Source organism: Opisthocomus hoazin, chromosome 17 (assembly GCF_030867145.1).
Source record: "Opisthocomus hoazin isolate bOpiHoa1 chromosome 17, bOpiHoa1.hap1, whole genome shotgun sequence".
In the NCBI taxonomy this organism is placed as follows: Eukaryota; Metazoa; Chordata; class Aves; order Opisthocomiformes; family Opisthocomidae; genus Opisthocomus; species Opisthocomus hoazin.
In genome coordinates, this window is record NC_134430.1 from 7,032,591 (window position 1) to 7,049,567 (window position 16,977).

General features: G+C 49.6%; 1 protein-coding gene across 7 annotated transcripts in view; it reads left to right on the forward strand.

The window, feature by feature from the left end:
- HIVEP3 (HIVEP zinc finger 3) overlaps positions 1-11,715 on the forward strand; it is a 279,427-nt gene extending 267,712 nt beyond the window's left edge. For 6 of the 7 annotated variants that reach the window (XM_075437832.1, XM_075437837.1, XM_075437834.1 and 3 more), the window contains 2 exons: positions 1,473-2,533; positions 5,400-11,715. In XM_075437832.1, coding sequence (XP_075293947.1) covers positions 1,473-2,533; positions 5,400-6,293 — 1,955 coding nt within the window. In that variant the 3' untranslated portion in view covers positions 6,294-11,715. The remainder of the gene's footprint in view (positions 1-1,472; positions 2,534-5,399) is intronic. The other variant, XM_075437838.1, reaches the window with a different exon arrangement.
- Positions 11,716-16,977: the final 5,262 nt, after the last annotated feature.

Below are 16,977 nucleotides of genomic sequence, written 5' to 3' on the forward strand. Positions count from 1 at the left end.
CTTGTTTAGCCTGGAGAAGAGAAGGCTGAGAGGGGACCTTAGAAATGCCTCTAAATATCTGCAGGGTGGGGGTCAGGAGGACGGGGCCAGACTCTTTCCAGTGGTGCCCAGCGACAGGACAAGGGGCAACGGGCACAAACTGAAGCAGAGGAAGCTCCAGCTGAACCCGAGGAAGAACTTCTTCCCTCTGAGGGTGACGGAGCCCTGGCCCAGGCTGCCCAGGGAGGCTGTGGAGTCTCCTTCTCTGGAGATATTCCAGCCCCGCCTGGCCGCGGTGCTGTGCAGCCTGCTCTGGGTGACCCTGCTTGGGCAGGGGGTTGGGCTGGGTGACCCACAGAGGTCCCTGCCAACCCCTGCCATGCTGGGTTTCTGTGATTCTGTAATCTCCAGATTGTCCTGTCACTGGGCACCACTGGAAAGAGTCTGGCCCCGTCCTCCTGACCCCCACCCTGCAGATATTTGGAGGCATTTCTAAGGTCCCTCGCACTGGTATTTAATCAGCCCCTCGAAGCCGCGGGGCCTCGCGGGGAGCCTCCGCGGCGCGGGGCTCGCTGGGCTGCAGTGCCACCCAGCGGCGGGTCCCGCCGCCCGCTCCGGGCTGAGCCTGCCGTGCTGGGAAACGCGGCTGCTTCTCCGGCAGAGCAGAGCAGCGAGCTGCTTGGGAGCTTGGCATTGCTCTCCGAAAGCTTCTGCTGGTTCCTGAAGTGGAAGAGAGGTGCTATATTCTTACCTGCAGATACACATTTAAATGCTTAGAATTTTCTTTTTGTATTCTACTTATTGCTTACAAGCTCCTATTAACGAAGCATCCCTGCGCAAGGCCTTCCACAGACAGACAGCAAAAGCTTTTGCCGCAAAGAAGCAGCTGCATCAAAGCTGGAATTTGTAAAAATGCGGGAAAACCCACAAAGGTTTTTTTCAATGCTCTTGTTTACTTTTTTAAAAAGTCTAGTCTGGCTAATGTGTAACTGTCACGTAATCTAGGCAGGAAAAGGCCCAGCGTGTGGAGGGTGGGAGCAGTCATCCCGGCAAATTCCCTGTGCTTAGGCAGTTGTAGATATTTTTTAGGCACCATTGCAACATATAGCCATAAAAAGCCCACCAAAGGATGAGAGTGCTGCTGTTCTCATCCGTGAAGACCCTTTTTTTGCATTTCTAGAGAAAGGCCGGCGGGGTGTGTGGTGTACAGCAGCAGCAGGGCACAACGGCTGCGTGTGTTGACAGAGCAATGGCTGGAACCAGAATTAGGGTAGAGTGGGAGGTCCCAGTGGTGGGGTTCACTGGGATCATCAAGTGTGGAGTTGGCGCAGAGGGTAAGATTGCAGGTTTCAAGGCACGAGATGATCAGATCTAGGGAACAGACAGGTTGTCTCTCCTTTTGTCCCCTTAGAACTTGTGAGCAGATTTAGCATAAAAATAGTCCCTGTATGTGTGTTTTACACTCTCTGTTTTGTGTTTGCCCATCCCTGCAGGAACCAGTGAAGACCTATTCCAGGACTCTGAGGGACGGGAGGGATCTGAGCCAATTGAGGAACACCAGTTTTCAGACCTAGAGGAATCTGACGATGATGATGACAATGAAGACGAGGAAGATGAGGAGGAAGAGGAGAGCCAAGATGAGCCACCTCTAAAGTCGCCGGAAGGCAAATATACCACCCTCCTGATGCACTCTTCAAGTGACTCTCCGTCTTCTCAAGAGGAAGGCACAGAAGTAGCATTGTCCTTAGCCCAAGAAAGTGTTTCCAGTAGCCAAAAAGTAGGTGAAGCCCAGCAGGCCTCCTCCTCAGGGCTGGAAACAAAGTGGTCAGCAGACAGCAGTGACATTGCTGTGTGCCACAGCTTCTTGAGTCTCCACAGACCAGCTTTGACTTCCACCGAACAATTGGCTTCTGCTGAGAGAGAGTCTGTCACAAGACCACAGATGTCCTTAGTTATGGACCTGTCAACCTCAAAAGACACCTCCCCAAGAAAAAGGTGGTCTCCGAGTCAGGACTCTGGCAGAGGTGGTGGCAGCAGCAGACCAATGCTAGCGCGAAAGCACTTATTAACCAAAAATGAAACTTCACCGAAACGGTTTTCACCAACTGGAGAACTGTCTTCTCTAAGGTGCCTGTCTCCAGGGAGAGGGTTGTCTCCTTGCCAGCGTGTCTCTCCCAGGAGGGAGGCATCTCCACTGAGATGTGTGTCACCAAGACTTGAGCTGTCGCCCAGCAGGCATCTTTCCCCTAGAAGAGAGATGTCCCCAAGAACATACCTTCCACCAGAAGGAGAAGTCTCCCTTGTGAGGCACTCGTCGCCGAGCAGAGAGACGTCATCAGTCAGATATTTATCACTGAAGAAAGTCTTGTCTCCAGGCTGTTCAGAGTCGCCTAGGTATCCATCCCCTGGGAAAGAGGACTTGCCTGGTACTAGCAAATCAGCAGCAGACGACAAAGTTCAAAGCTCATATCAAGCCCAGCATGGGATATTATCTTCGATGCCTCTACCTCACAGGTTCTTTGGCAAAAATGTGCAACTCTACGAGTCCAAGCTGGTGAGTTCGAGCCCCTCTTGCCTTCTAGTCCCTCCAGTATGTTCTCTGATCAGATTTTTTGTGAAGGTTGCGATGCAGAAGGGCACAGTTGTTCTGCCCATGACCAGTGTCACAGGTGACCCAGAAAAAAGTGACAGCAGACAGCAATGGGGTTTGCACCCATTTTGGTCCTGCCCATCTCAGTTGAAGAGAAATAAAGTTGTCCCTTCTCCAAGGGATTATTTACACTCCTGACCCAACCTGTCTCCTCCTGAGACAAGCGGTAAGGATGACTGCTTAATAATAACCAGTTTTCAAGAAGAGGTTTGGTTTTTTTCTGGGAATTTCATAGCCGTTTCTGAGATTTCACCCGCTGGGGTGAAGCTGTGACCATTTTTCACTGGTCAGTGAACTGAACCAGATCTGAACTAGCCATTGCATTCTAGCTCTGACTCCTGGGCTATGTACATATGCAGCCAACTCTGCTAGATTAACTGCTGAGAAATGTTTGTTTGGACTTGGATTTCATCTCACTTCTCTCTTCAGCAGAGAGGTGTTTCCCGCTGGTTCCAGATAATCATTTAATCTCTCTGCTGGACATATCAAATCCTATGGGTAAAGGAAAATTGCATGTTCCTCCCACTGCTACAGGCAAATTAGACATCAGGTTTGGTGGAACTTTTCCCATTTCTACTGAATTGCCTGGCTCTCCTGTAATTTATGCTGATGAACATGAGATACAGTTGCTGGAGTTGCTCTGCTGTGAAACTGGTGTGAGGGGGGACTCAAGCCCTTAGGGTCTGCACTGGGAAGAGAAAGGCCTGCATAAAACCCCTGGAGAACCTGTCATGGCAGATGCTGACCCAGGTCCTCTCCAGAAAAGCCACGCTGCCCAGTATGCGATTCTTCCGCGTCTATGAGAACATACTGGTTTTTGTGCTGCCTTCCTTCTGCTTTCCACTAGGAGTGTTTCTCTTACCTTCTCAGAGACTATGTTTTGTTTTAGGTCCAAACCTTTGCTTACTTTAATGCTGTTTCCCTTTCCTGACAATTAACTTCTGGTGGTGAATCTCAGGGCTGTGGAAACCCTGGTCCTTCAACTCCAAAGCATCTCTGTCAGGGAACGTTCCCGCTGCCACTACTTGTAGCAAATCCCCTAAGCTCCCTAGTCCACAGTGGGAGACAACATTGTACACCCCTGCTTGTCTGGCCATTCACGCCTTTTGACTTCCACTCTCACACACATACCTTTTTGCTCCATTTTCCTGCTTCTTTTGTGCATCCAAAGTCATCACTGTTGCTTTTGTCATGTGCCTCCAAAGCAACAATAAAGACATGAACAGGAAACTTTCCATTTATCAGCAGGATGGCCAGCTGGGCTTTCGTTGCAGAATTACATTCCTGGTATGGCTACAAGAGACAGAAAGATCAGAGGTGGATTTATCAGATCCCAAATGGAGCTCTGTGCTCAAAACTGGTGCCCTATGCAGAGTTTAGAAACGTGGAGATGATCTTAGCTTGGCTTCAGCGTAAGGCATTCAGCGAAGCCTGTGCATCAGGCCTGACCGTGGCCATCTCTCTTCCCACTGGCACTTGCAGTAGGTAGGCTTTCCTTCTGGTGGCTGTCACACCACTGAGATGATTTGTTTAGGGGTTTCCCAGCACCCCTATAGTGATTCTGCCAAGACTTCATGTGGCTAAGTGAGATTTAGCAAGTGTTTGGGCTTGTAACTGCTGACCAGCTATCTTCAGTGGCTCTTGCTTTCTCTCTCTTCTGTTCTCTTTTGCTGCTTTCCTCTGTCGCCTCTTCATAAAGATCCAGCTGGCAGGGTCAGGCAATTCTCCATAATCCTGCAAAGAAATATACCCTCCAGTGAATCCTCAAGTTGTATAGCTAACCCCATCTTTATGGAAAGTTGAGTTCAGTTTCTGTTGCTTCCTCTTCTTGGGAGTCCTTTTCAGGGGTTTAGTTATAACCTCATCACTAATTAATCCGTTTCTGTTTAGCCACATATATCTCCATGATGTACGTTAGGAAACTATGTGAAGCACCAAGAGAGAAAGAGGAAAAGGTAAAATGGTAGGGTTTTAACCCTTGATTTCTACACCCATGAGGGTGGTGGTGGGGACCACACTGATGGGTGTGCTATGTGTCAAACAAGAGTTAATGGTGTCTCTTGGTTCAAAACATCCTTGCCATTAGCAGCTGTAAGGACGTAATCCTGCTTTAAGAAAGTACATTAAAATTAAATAAAACTATTGTGGGCTCTCAGAAACCCCATGTACTGAAAGGGACCCAAAGTGGCTCGGGTGGCAGGAGACACTGGCATCCTCTGCCAGGGTTTCAGAGGCAACTCTGATAATAGGAAAAGGGGTAATGGTTTAAAACAAAAAGAGGGTAAATTCGGACTAGGCATAAGGAAGAAATTTTTGACAGTGAGAGTGGAGAAACATTGGCACAGGTTGCCCAGAGAGTGGGAGGTGCCCCATCCTTGGAAACATTCAAGGTTGGATGGGGCTCTGAGCACCCTGATGCAGCTGAAGATGTCCGGGCTTATTGCAGGGGGGGTTGGGCTAGAAGACCTTTAAAGGTCACTTCCAACCCAAACCATTCTATGATTTTGTAATGATCCAAGCCTGAAACAAAGCCCTGTATCTGTGCTCCAACAGACCGTGAGCATATTTGCACCCAGAAGGCAAACACTGTGGGTTGTGTTGCTCCTTACCTTAAAGTTTTGGGGGTCCAAATCTTCCCCGGTTGATCGATCTTCCTTAAGTTAGAATAAAATATTAACAAAATGAATCCCTATTGTGAGCATTAATGATGCTATTGCTCTAACTTGTACGTTGCACTGATTCAGCTGTTTCTTTTCCCTCTCCGGTACAGAAGATAGAACCACGAAGCCCAACATGCTCACCCGGCATCATGCAGCCCGTCTGCTCCAGACCCTTGCAGGCACCTCACGACATACATGTCCACGCTCCCAGCCGAGGGGAGGAGAATGTCTTCAGCCATCTCCCGTTGCATTCGCAGCATCTCGCGAGGACCCCGTATCCTATGATTCCCATTGGGGGCATCCAGATGGTCCAGGCGAGGCCAAGCACCCATCCCAGCTTGGTGCCCAGTTCAGTCGTGTCCCTGCAAATGGGATACTTTGACTCCGGTGGCAGCAGCTTCGAGGAGTTCAGTCGGGCTCCCGAGAGGGACGAGGAACCGCGGGTCCCACGGGAGCCATCATCAGCGTCCGTCTCCCCGGTTGCAAAGGTTTCTAAATACACGCTGTCCCCAGAGCTGTCCCCCAGTGGTTACTTAGAAGAGAAAATGAGGACTAGTGAGCTTCAGCAAAAGACAGACCAGGAGGAATACAGGGTAAAAATGTTCGCTGAGTCCAGCCACGCGGAGCAGGCAGGCTGCTCGGCATCCCCAGCCAGCCCCAGCACAACTGACGAGCACTCTCCAAAGCCTTCGACAAGCGGGGAAGAACCCTTGAAAAAACCGGGCAAGAAGCAATCTGGCAGCTCGAGCACTTCTTTTGAATCATCCTGCACTTTCATCTCAGATCTCCCCTCCCAGCCGTTGGACCGAAGCAGCAGCACCGGCTGCCTCTCAGAGCCCTCATCGAGCCATTCGCACGCCCAGCCGTTCTCTGTCCGGAGGAGAAACCTCTCCGGAGAGCCCAGTCACCAAGGGGGAACCTCCAGGAAGAGCAGTCCACACCTAGAGTACGCAGATTTAGGTCAAACTCAACACAAGGTGGATGAAAACACGGGAAGTACTTAAGTCTCCACCATCTGTTCCACCTTTAGGCTTCCTATGTAAAATCAACAGACCTTTTCAACACTATTTCCTTTAGTATAATCATTGCTATGAGAAGCACTCTAGTGAATGACCAAACCTATGGAAGATTCCTGGTTTTCTTTGTCCCAGTCTGGTATTATCTCCACATGTATGCAGTTACTTGTGCCTTTTTCTATACCTTTTGTTGCTTGAAATGTACAAAAATGTTTGAGGCTGTGAATATTTTTTTAGAGTTTTTTGGAAAGGGGTTTGTTAGACCTTGTCTTTTTTGCCATTGAGGTGTGCGTTGTTATGGGCCTGAGAGATGCAGAAAGGAAAGGGTTAAGCATTTTAAGAGGAAGAAGATGCACTGAAAACAAAAACAAAACAGAAAAACTTTTTTATATTGATTAAATGATTAAAAAAGAAAAACCAAACCCTTGCTCCTGTGTACAGAAGTTTATGATTTGTATTTATTACATGCTTTATTTAATTCTCGCAAAGTGCTGTTTGTTTTTTTTTCTCGCATCCCTCTGGTTGCCTATGGTTGTGCTTTAAACACTTGAGACTGCTTTACATTTGAAAAATGTGTTTACCCTGAACTTGTACATGAAACTCGCACTTCTTGGGTAGGGGAGGTTGGTTCGCAGGGAGAGGCATTGTCACGCAAGAGAGAAAGCGAATCTCGAGCAGCTCTCTCTCCTGCAGAACTCATCAAAGCACTTTTCTAAAAAGGGACGAAAAAAAGGTTCTTCTTCAAAGATTTAACTGCAAGAACATAGGAATGTATCGAATGTAGACCCAGTGCCAGGAATGGCATCTCTCGCTGGACGAGCCGGCCTCCTGCTTACTTTAATCCTTCCAGCCCGCGCACGCGGCCGCTCCGTGATGCCCCCCGCATCGCCCTGGCCAAGTCATGCCTGTGCCTGAGAGCCCCTCTTTTCTGGGGTTTGGAAGCCCTCTGTAAACACCCTCCTTTGGTTTAAAAGCAGAAGCAAACTCAGCCTTGCAACCATTTTTCCTCCGTAATTTTTTAGTTGCGGACGAGCTCCCTCCATCCCGTCGCGGCTGGTTTGGCTTCGTTGAGCTCTAGAGATGCAGGAGTAGTTTGCGCTCTGCTCATTTGCACGCCTGCGGCTCTGTAACTCCCAAGTGACTCCATGTCTTATTTTAATTTAATTTATTTATTTAAGCAGAATGTTGCAAATGTAGTCCTTATTGTGCAGATGGGCCCTTTCTTGGTGTTCTGCAAGAAAAGCGTTAGGATGCTGCGTGGGTCGTGTTTGCAGTCAGCGTGTTGTGCATGCTCAGTCACTTTTTCCAGAGCGAATTTTTAATTATGACCATCCGTAGCGGAGCAATGGCCCCTACTGCCAAGAGATCCAATACCAAATACAGAGAGACCGGATGGAGCCGTTCCTCTCTGTCACATTAACACACTTTTTAAAATATAAATGTTCGATACATGTTTGCCCTAGCAGACAGCAGGCTCTTTACTACTTCAGAGGGTTTTCTGGTCTATGGAATCTGTACAAACCTCTTTTTTTTTTTTTTTTAATTTTAACAAAAGAAAAAAAAGATATAAATATTTAACCAATGGACCAGTTCTTTCTTCTTTCAGAGCTGTTCCAGTTTATCGGGTATGTAATACACGTTTTTTTAAAAAAAAAAAAAAGAAAAAAATTAAAAGAAATCAAATAAAACCCTGAATGAGAACATATTTCCTTGCCAGACTTGATGAGCTATGAACTGTTCCCGTTTCACGGGCAAATAATATAAATTTTTTAATAATCTTCAGTGATATTTTTTTTTTTTTGCTTTTTTTGTAAAGGGAATTAAGTACAAAAGAAGATATCATGGAAATAACATTAAAGCTGTGACACTGACCAAAACAACATCCAGAACCCATTTATACCTTAATTAGCACTTTTATCAAGTTTTCCTTTTCCCATCTCCCCCTCTATGGCCCCAAGCCTGGAAACTGGTCCTGCTTTCAGACCTGGCCAGATCCCATGGCAGGAGCAGGGGCTGGAAGCTCAGCTCAGCACAGCAGCTCTGCGCAGTGAAGCTCTTCAGCACCAGCTGAAATCCTGCGCAGGCTCGAAGTGTGTGCTGGGAGTGAGGACCACTCGGAGTGGACTGCTCAGCCAGGGCCGGTGTGAGCATCCCTGGAAACCAGCTACCAAATCTAGCGACAGTTGTGACTTTTCTGGCTTCTGCCATGGTTTCCCCCCTGCCCTCGTCACACTCTTAACATTATTCCAAGGTAGCTTTTTGTATTTAATTTTTACATATATATATATATATATATATAAATTGTACATAAAGAAAAATAATGCAGCAGTTGTGCACTCAGCGTCCTGGTTTTGTTAGGTGCATTTGCCATGAGCTTTGGGCTAGATCAAATTTGCTCAGCTTCTTTCTGTAACTGTATTTTAATCCTTGACCTGTTGATACTTTGCGTGGGGTTTTTTTTTCCCTCCCTCTGTCATTTCTGGATGGAGGAAAAAAAAAGCCCAACAAAACCCAGAAGTCATTACATTGGTTTCTTGCTTTTGTTGTTATGGTTTATTTTTTTATTATGATTATTTTTTAAAGCTTTTCCAACAGCTCAAGATGAGTTGAAGCTTTCTACATCTCAGCTGCCGAGCGTCCGGGCTGGCAGCCGGCGCTGCGTGGGGCAGCGGTGTGTGCGACCGTCTGGATGCCTTCACCCGTGGCCAAAAATAAAGCCGGGAGAGGAGTGAGGTTCTCCCTGGGTCATGTCCTGCTCAGATCCCACACCTGGCACCTGGCCGCCACAGGGTGGGCACACGCCGGGACCGCTGAAAACTCAGGAGATGGGCAAAAATAACCCCAAGACTGTGTCGAGTCGTGACCTGGTTTGGCTTCTCAGCGGAGCGGCTGCGGGCGCGGAGGGGGAGGCTCTGGCTGGGGTGAAATGGTGCTTCACGCTATACCTAATGGGTGCAATATGGCCTACTGGATAGGCAAAACGGATCACAAGAAAAAAAAAAAAAAAGTCGATATTTAAGGGCTAATTATCACACTGACAGCTCAGAGCTCCGCGGGAAGGGTGTCCTCCTCCGCGCTGGCACCAGCATCTCTGCGGGCAGGGCAGGCGTCCCCAAGGGGCTGCCCCAGCCCTGCTGCAAAATCGTAGCGTGACCTCGTGCAAATTGGTTCTCCCTTCTGCCTCATACCCAGCCAAGGAGCACGTTCCACCGGCTTTCATAGAGCTGCACGTTGCTGACGGCGAGGCTGCAGACCCAGCCGTCGCTGGTGGCTGCCTTCCCAGTCTAGGGCACTCACTGGCTTCCCTGTCTTGCATTTGGTGAGAGCTGTTTGCAGGTCACAGCTTTTCATGTCACTCTGGGTGTATGTTCTGTCTGCAAAACAGGGGTGATAAATCCCAATTTACCTTTCACAAGGGCTGCAGGGGTGGCTGAGTTTGTATCTGTACAGACACTTTGCAGAGCAGTTAGCAGTATTCTTTGCCACAGAATGTATTAATAATGCAAATAGGCAAATTACATACCAAAGCCCAGCCCTTCCTTTTTGTCAGCAGGTGGAAATAAAATCTACTGCTTTTCTTATGGCAGAAGTTCTTAAATTTGTAGTCCATGAAGGCACGTAGCCTCCAGAGACTGGCTGCTACTCTTTGTTACGGAGCTGGTTAATCAGTCAAAACCCTACTCTGAGATTTCCTTCCCTAATTAAGCTGTTTGTGTGGCTCCCATCAATGCAGATAACTCAATGGCAAACGGATCGTTCTGCACAGAGTTCCTGGCCCATGCTCTTAAATAACTCCTTGGAGCAGTCATGTTAAGTACCAAGCTTTGTATCCAGAGCTAATAATGTATTTGTACATTGGCTTAAACTTAAGCATTTCTGGAGTTTCCATAACTTCTTTGTGCTTAAGCATGGATTTAACTTCTTTTATCAAGGTTACAGAGCTTGGTGTCTTGCAGGACTGAGCAGACCATGGGAGGAGGAGAGGGGAGCAGCTGGCTCCCCAAAACGACCCCGTGCCTTGAAGCAGATCTCTGTCAGCTCTAATTATTCGCAGGTTGTTGGCTGGATACCCAGGAACTGCAGCAGGAAACTCTTAAAAGTAATGATGAAGTAGCTGTGACTTTCCAGCTTCTGACTGGGAAATGTATTCCATCACCTGGTCCTAAGGGGTGACATCTCCAGCCCTGGTGTCTGCAAAGTTCCGCTCCTCGGCCAGTGCTCGGGCTTGCTGGGGACAGCCACCCGCCAGTCCCAAACCCGGTCAAAGCTGCCGGGGTTTGCTGCGAGTGCTCGTTCAGCGCTGCTGCCCGCTGGCCTGGGGCTGGGCGCGGGCGCGGTGCCTGCGGCGGAGCTGGGCGATGCCAGCCAGGGCCAGGAGTCCAAGGCCGAGCACCCTTCCCGTCGCTGACCATCAGCTCCGGCGGAGCGATGTCAGGCGCAGACGGTCACCTCCCTCGCGCTTTTCTCTCACCCTCACCAAAAAAATCTGCAGAAGAGTTGGTTTTCTGTTAAGCCAGCTTTCACTTTTACATAGTTTTTGTTTCAAATCCACAGAAACAGCACCCAAAGAAGCAATAGACTTGGTCACGCAGAAGTCATTAAAATTATTCCAGTTTTCATGCAAAATCCTGGACAATTTGATCTAGCCCTTTTCTGCTGTTCTTGCAGTAGGTTTTCATTTGATGACTTGGTTTCATCACGTGCTTTTCTTTTTTTTTTTTTAATCTTCCCATCTATTGCACAGTATTTACAAATACAACCATATTGTAAATTATTTACAAAAAATTAAAAAAAACTAAAAAAAATCAGTCCTGATGGCATAAAACCAATCTGTTTTCATTACTGAGATATGATGGCACTTGCGATCACTTTAGTAAATGTAATGTAAAAAAAAATAATAATAATGTGTACGCGAATTTAATATACATGGTCTCATGTAAGATAAATATTTGCCTTTTTTTCTAAAAGGTGTATGTATTCTGTACGTGGAATAGTCTGTAGAAAGTTTCTATATGTTCTTAAAATGGCAATACATTCCAAAAAAGTTACTGTAAATATGTACAGCGTACAATGTAATTTGGTAGTTTTGCCTGTAATTTTATTTTAACTCCAGTTTCTACACTTGCATCTTGCAATGTCTGTATGGTTATATCAGTGCAAAAAAATGCAGGTAAAAGCACAGTCTGATGTAAAAAAAAAAAAAAACAAAAGCAAACAAAAAACACAAAAAAACAAAACAACAAAAAAAAACAACAAAAAGAAGAAAAAATACTCAGTATTTGATGTTTGTGACCCTTATTGTAAATGACATCTGTACTGTGAATGAGAAGTTTTTACAAGTATAATAATATTGCCTTTACTACAGCTCAGATTGTCTGCTCGGTCTGAGCGTATTTTTAAAAAAATAGCATGTTGGAATAAATTTTAAAATCCCAACATATTACTACTTGCATGGCTGGCAGTCTTTAATTTTCTTTTCGTTTAGCACAGTCAGGGACCTGGGTCGGGAAACGGTGGAGCCGAATTCAGACAAACCAGTGCTGACTTGCAGCCACCCCTCCCAAGCCCTCGCTGCTGAAACACCCCGCTTGCACCTCAAGCACTGCCATCATAGAAACGCCGTGGACGTGGGGTTTTCTTGGGATTTCCTCCCTGCGGTGCAGAGGTAGCGAAGCGAAGCACCGTGGTGGGTGCTCCGATGGGGCTTGGTGGAGGCCGGGCTGAATTCAGTGCACTGAGACCGCTGAGCAGGGACCGTCTGCGGGGAGCATTGCTGGGTTGGCTTTGGAAGCATCGCTGGGTTGGCTTTGGAAGCATCGCTGGGTTGGCTTTGGAAGCATCGCTGGGTTGGGTTTGGAAGCATCGTTGGGTTAGGTTTTGAAGAGGTGCCCCTGCTTGCTCCATCCCCCAACACCAGGGCTGCTGCACGGCATCCCGAGGTGGTCGCGTACGCTGTGGGGGTCCTGCTGGGCTTGCTGCTGCCCGGGAAGCAGCGTGCCCTGCCAGCGAGGCGAGACGGCTGCTTTCCTCACTCCCTCCTTGTCACATCCCTCCAGACAGCCCTGCTCCCTCCAGGGCACGTCTGGGCGTTTCTCCCCACCACGTCCTCGCCAAGTTAAACACATGGAGGGTCTGATCCAGCCAGGCTGCTCTCCAACCCCAGCTCATAGCCAGGGAGATTAGCAGAGGCTTTGCAAGCCCCGGCCGCGCTCCCTCCTCTGCCCCGCCAGCCTACCTGGGGCATCCAGCTGCAGGGCCAGTTGGGGAAAGAAACCCAAAGTAGGGTGTTTGGGAGCAGGGAGGGGATCTGCTCCCCTCCTCATCCTCTTTTGCCTGTTCTCCCTGCCTGCTGAGAGCAGCTCGGGGACTTGCTGCACCTCGGCATCCCTGCAGACACCAACCTTTCCGATCACTCTCTCCAGCCAATGCAAGCGTCGATGCAGCAAGCATTGCATCTCAGAAGCCAGGCCTGCCTGACGCTGGTCCACTGCCAGCACCGCTCCTGAAATGAGCATCACCATTAGCAAAAGGAAAAAAAAAAAAAAAAAAAAGAAAAAAATGGAAAGCCTGTAATTTCCCCCCCTGCTAATTGTCCTTACAGCAGGGGCCTTCAGCCCATCCGTTCCCTTTCTGCCTCAGTAAACCCTTCTCGGCAGCTTCCCACCTGCCCGTCTGCACCCCACCGCCTCCAGCAGACTGACCAGCCTTTGATGGATATTTGCAGACCAGTTCAGAGACTATAGCGGGGGGCTGGTGGAGGGAGGCTTCGCAAGATAGATCAAGGAAGGAAATCTCCATCTGACTTCTGTTCATGTCCATGAAGCTACGTCTGCATCCGTCAGCAGAACCAGATGCTCCCTGTGCTCCCGTCAGAGCCCCCAGCCTGAATAGATGGCACCTCTGGCTCTGGTTTCTGAGTGCGGGGGCTGTGCTGGACAAGAGATATGAGGGAAGCGGTGGGCGAGCTCATCTGGTCTCCATCTCTCTCAAAAGCCACATTCCTGCATGGAGAGCAGGGAGAGGTGTTGGTGGCGGGGTTGTGAACCTCTGCCTTCTTCCTCTCCCTGAGCTGGCTGACTTTGCAGCAATTACTATTCTTTCATTTATTCATCACTCGCTCAGGAGGAAAGAGTGTGCCAGTCCCCAGCACTCAGCTTGGGGAACAGGTCCTTCCTCCATGCCTCAGTTTCCCCAACTGCAGTCCTGCCTCCTCGTAAGGCTATGAGAAAACTCAGGTGATTAAAGCATACGTAACAGCGAGGCCTAACGATGCCCAGCTTCGGGTGACATCTCCCCAGGTGCTCCCCATGTTGTAAAGGCTTGGAAAGCTTTGGGTGTGGGTGCTGTGCTCTGCATCCCTCTGTTCCAGGGGGTTCCCGCTCTTGCTGCTGTCCCTCCTGCAAGAGTCTGCGGGGCACAGTACAAGTGGATCCGGCATTTCAGTCTCTGCATCCGAAGAGCCTCTCTGGGCCTAGGGAGGTGTGTGAGAGCCAGGGCCTGGGGAAGATTGGGTCCTTTGCTACCCTAACAACACCTTGTAATTTCCTTTATGGTGGTTGAAGGCAATGAGTCTTGGCTGGAGGCCGCGGGATGGTGACGTTTGTTCCAGACACGTTGCCAGCCCCTCCAGTGTGTGCTTTAGCCACTGAATGGGGGAATGATTTTTCCTTTTAAAAAAATAGTTTCTCCAGTGCTTAAAAACAGAGAAGCTTTAAAGGCAGCCAGAGCTGTCTGGATAACACTGCAGCTAAACCCCGCTAATCTCCCAAATCTGGAACGAATTTGGTTTACACGAATCTCCAAAGTGGTTCCAATTAATCAGGTGTCCCAAGAAATTCCTTTCCCCTAAAGACTCTTTGTTTTCTAGACACAGAGACCAGTTGCTTCCTCCCCTGGGAAGCCAAACACAGTATCAAAAGATTAAGAATCCTTTGGCTGATGGTACAGGCTGGTCCCCCCCCGGGAAATGCCGTTACCGATTGCCGTGCAAAGCGGGGAAGGTTGTGACAACACTGGAGGAAATTCAAACCAGCCCCTCCCTGGGAAGGTGAAATTTCTGCTGTTCTTTTGAAATAGATCCCGTGGTGAAATGGTCTTTCCTTCTCCCCTGGTTCAGCCTCAGCCTCCCAGCAGCTCAGGAGCTGGACTTGAGAACCTGGAAAGATGAACTCCTGCTGTAACTGGGCCTTTATGTGCATCGCAGGCGTAAAAGCACCTTCGGGAATCTTCACTCTTTGACCTTTCTTGTAGGGCCCTTGGCTGAAGAAGGAGCCAAATTACCCAGCCGAGCGGTGGGTTTTAGCTGCACTGTGTTGGAAAATATAGTCCAGCATCACTACTGGGAAGAGCTGAGGAGAGAGCAGGAGAGAAAGCTGGAACAAAAAAAATCCGTTTACCTGCTTTCAGTCACTCTGCAGTTTTTCACAGAGCTGCACCAAAGGGAGCTGCTGGCGTGGGAGGAAGAACACAGGGGAAAAGGCTGGGGATGGGGGTGAAGTAATGCCTCCAGGGAGATGCAGCAGGACTGAAGCCGAGAGGGGGTGGCGGTGGGCATGGGCAACTGTCCACACCGAGATCCAGCCCTGCCAGCAAGTTTTTGGCTGTTTGGTTTTTGGTTTTGCTTTTCCACACTAGCATCAGCGCAAAGACCCATGCATGCTGCGGAGGGGTGGGGCTGGCAGAGCTTGCTGGAAAAGCACTGGGAAAGAGAGACGGAGAGCCATTAAGCAAGGTGTAGGGCTTTGGACCTGGTATAAAAGGGTCTGGGCCAAATGGAGCTCACACAAAGCTTGCGAGGAACCAGTCAAGAGTAGGTAAACCTCAGATCTTTGTTGCTTTGTCTTGGTGCTCTGTTTGCTGTTTACCTCTGAGTGTAGCAGCATCCCCTTGCTCTGAACAGGCTGGTCTTGAGTGGTTTTAATTCATTGCTGGCCACAGGCTTCCAGAAGGAGAAATGCCTTTGAGGCGTTGGGCTTGACGAAATTTCCAGAATGCAGGATGGACGCCCAGTGCCTCCAGTGCCTGCAGGAGCAGCTCTGGCTGTGCCTGTGGTCCTGGTCCCCCTCAGAGAAGCCACAGGGAGCCTATGGGACTCCTTAATCTGCACTGAGCTGGTCTTGTTTGACCCTGTCTATGCCTCAGTGTGCGACATATTGGGGTTGTGTTGTACAGGGAGGAGAGGAGACAAGAGGGCTGAGAGGGTCAGGGGACATGAGGCACAACTTCTTCACTCTGAGGGTGACGGAGCCCTGGCCCAGGCTGCCTAGGGAGGCTGTGGAGTCTCCTTCTCTGGAGATATTCCAGCCCCGTCTGGACGCGGTGCTGTGCAGCCTGCTCTGGGTGACCTGCTTGGGCAGGGGGTTGGGCTGGGTGACCCACAGAGGTCCCTTCCAGCCCCTGCCATGCTGTGATTCTGTGACTCTGGCAAGCTAGAGGGGAGGAGGGATTGCTGGGACAGGTGATGGATTTGCTCTGCAGATGTACTCGCCATGGGGAGCTGAGCAGGGACAGCGCCCTTTCTGCATCTGCCCCACATCCCCTCGCTGTGGCTTGTGCAGACAGAGGGAAGGACGGGAGCGGGCAGTGGCAGTGAGCCGACCTGTGAGATGAAGCTGGGCTGCAGAGACCGGCCTGGGGACACCTCGTTATGTGTGCCGGTGTGTCCAGCATCAAGTGATGGGGAACATGACCCAAGGCAAAACGTGTGGGTGGGGGGACACAGCCCCCCATATCTCTGCTTGGGGGGAGCCCGGCCTCCTCCCCACTGCAGCCAGATGGTCTGGGGCCGGGAGCTGGTGCTTTCTCCCATGAGGAACTGTTTTTGCTGGAAGGGCTGCCGTGGCCTCCACGGGCTGATGCTTGTTGTTATGACAACGGGAGGAGGCTGCTGTGTGCAGAGCAGAACAGGGGAAGAAGGCAAGGAAAAGCGATGGCGGTGGGGAAGGTCTTAGCCTGCAGGGGGTGAGGCAGAGACATGGGCTTAGCATGTGCAGTGCAGGGATGGAGGACACCCCTGGGAATGCAGCCATCATGGGGCATCAGGAGAGGGTTGGGCTTTGCACCTTCTCCCATGGCTGATGACAGCACTGTGCACAAGAAAGGTCTGGGCATGCTTGCAGTGCTGCATGCTGGCAGCCTGAACCCCGCCGGCATCGTGCCTGCCGCTGGTGGGACCCATGCAGTGGGCAAAAACTGGGAAAAGCGTGCCCGGTAGAACAGACTCTGCTGATTATTGCAGCAGATCACTTGCAGGGAGCACTGGAAGGCAAAACATGACTTCATTCTCCTTACAGACATGTCTTGGACCGCTAGCAAGACGAATAAAAAAATCACCTAATAACAACCTTTGTGTCCTGTGGAGTCACCAGTGCCCCCTCACAACATCTCCTGCCCAAAAAGGGTTTGGCATAAAATCAAGAGGTGCAGGAAGGAGCTGGGGTAAGTCTGGGGTGTCAACTTGTGCTTTTAATTTTTATCAGGTGTCTCATAACGTGCACTTCTTTGTACGACCACAACTCCTGCACCCAGATGATTAAGTGAAAACCTTGGCTTTCATCGTTAGAAAGATGCAAGCAACCATATCCTCTGGGTTATAGAGGAAAACTTGGAACTGCGGCCCCTGTGTGCTTGCCAAGAGGGATTAACACCCACATGAAACTCGTGACTCTGCCAC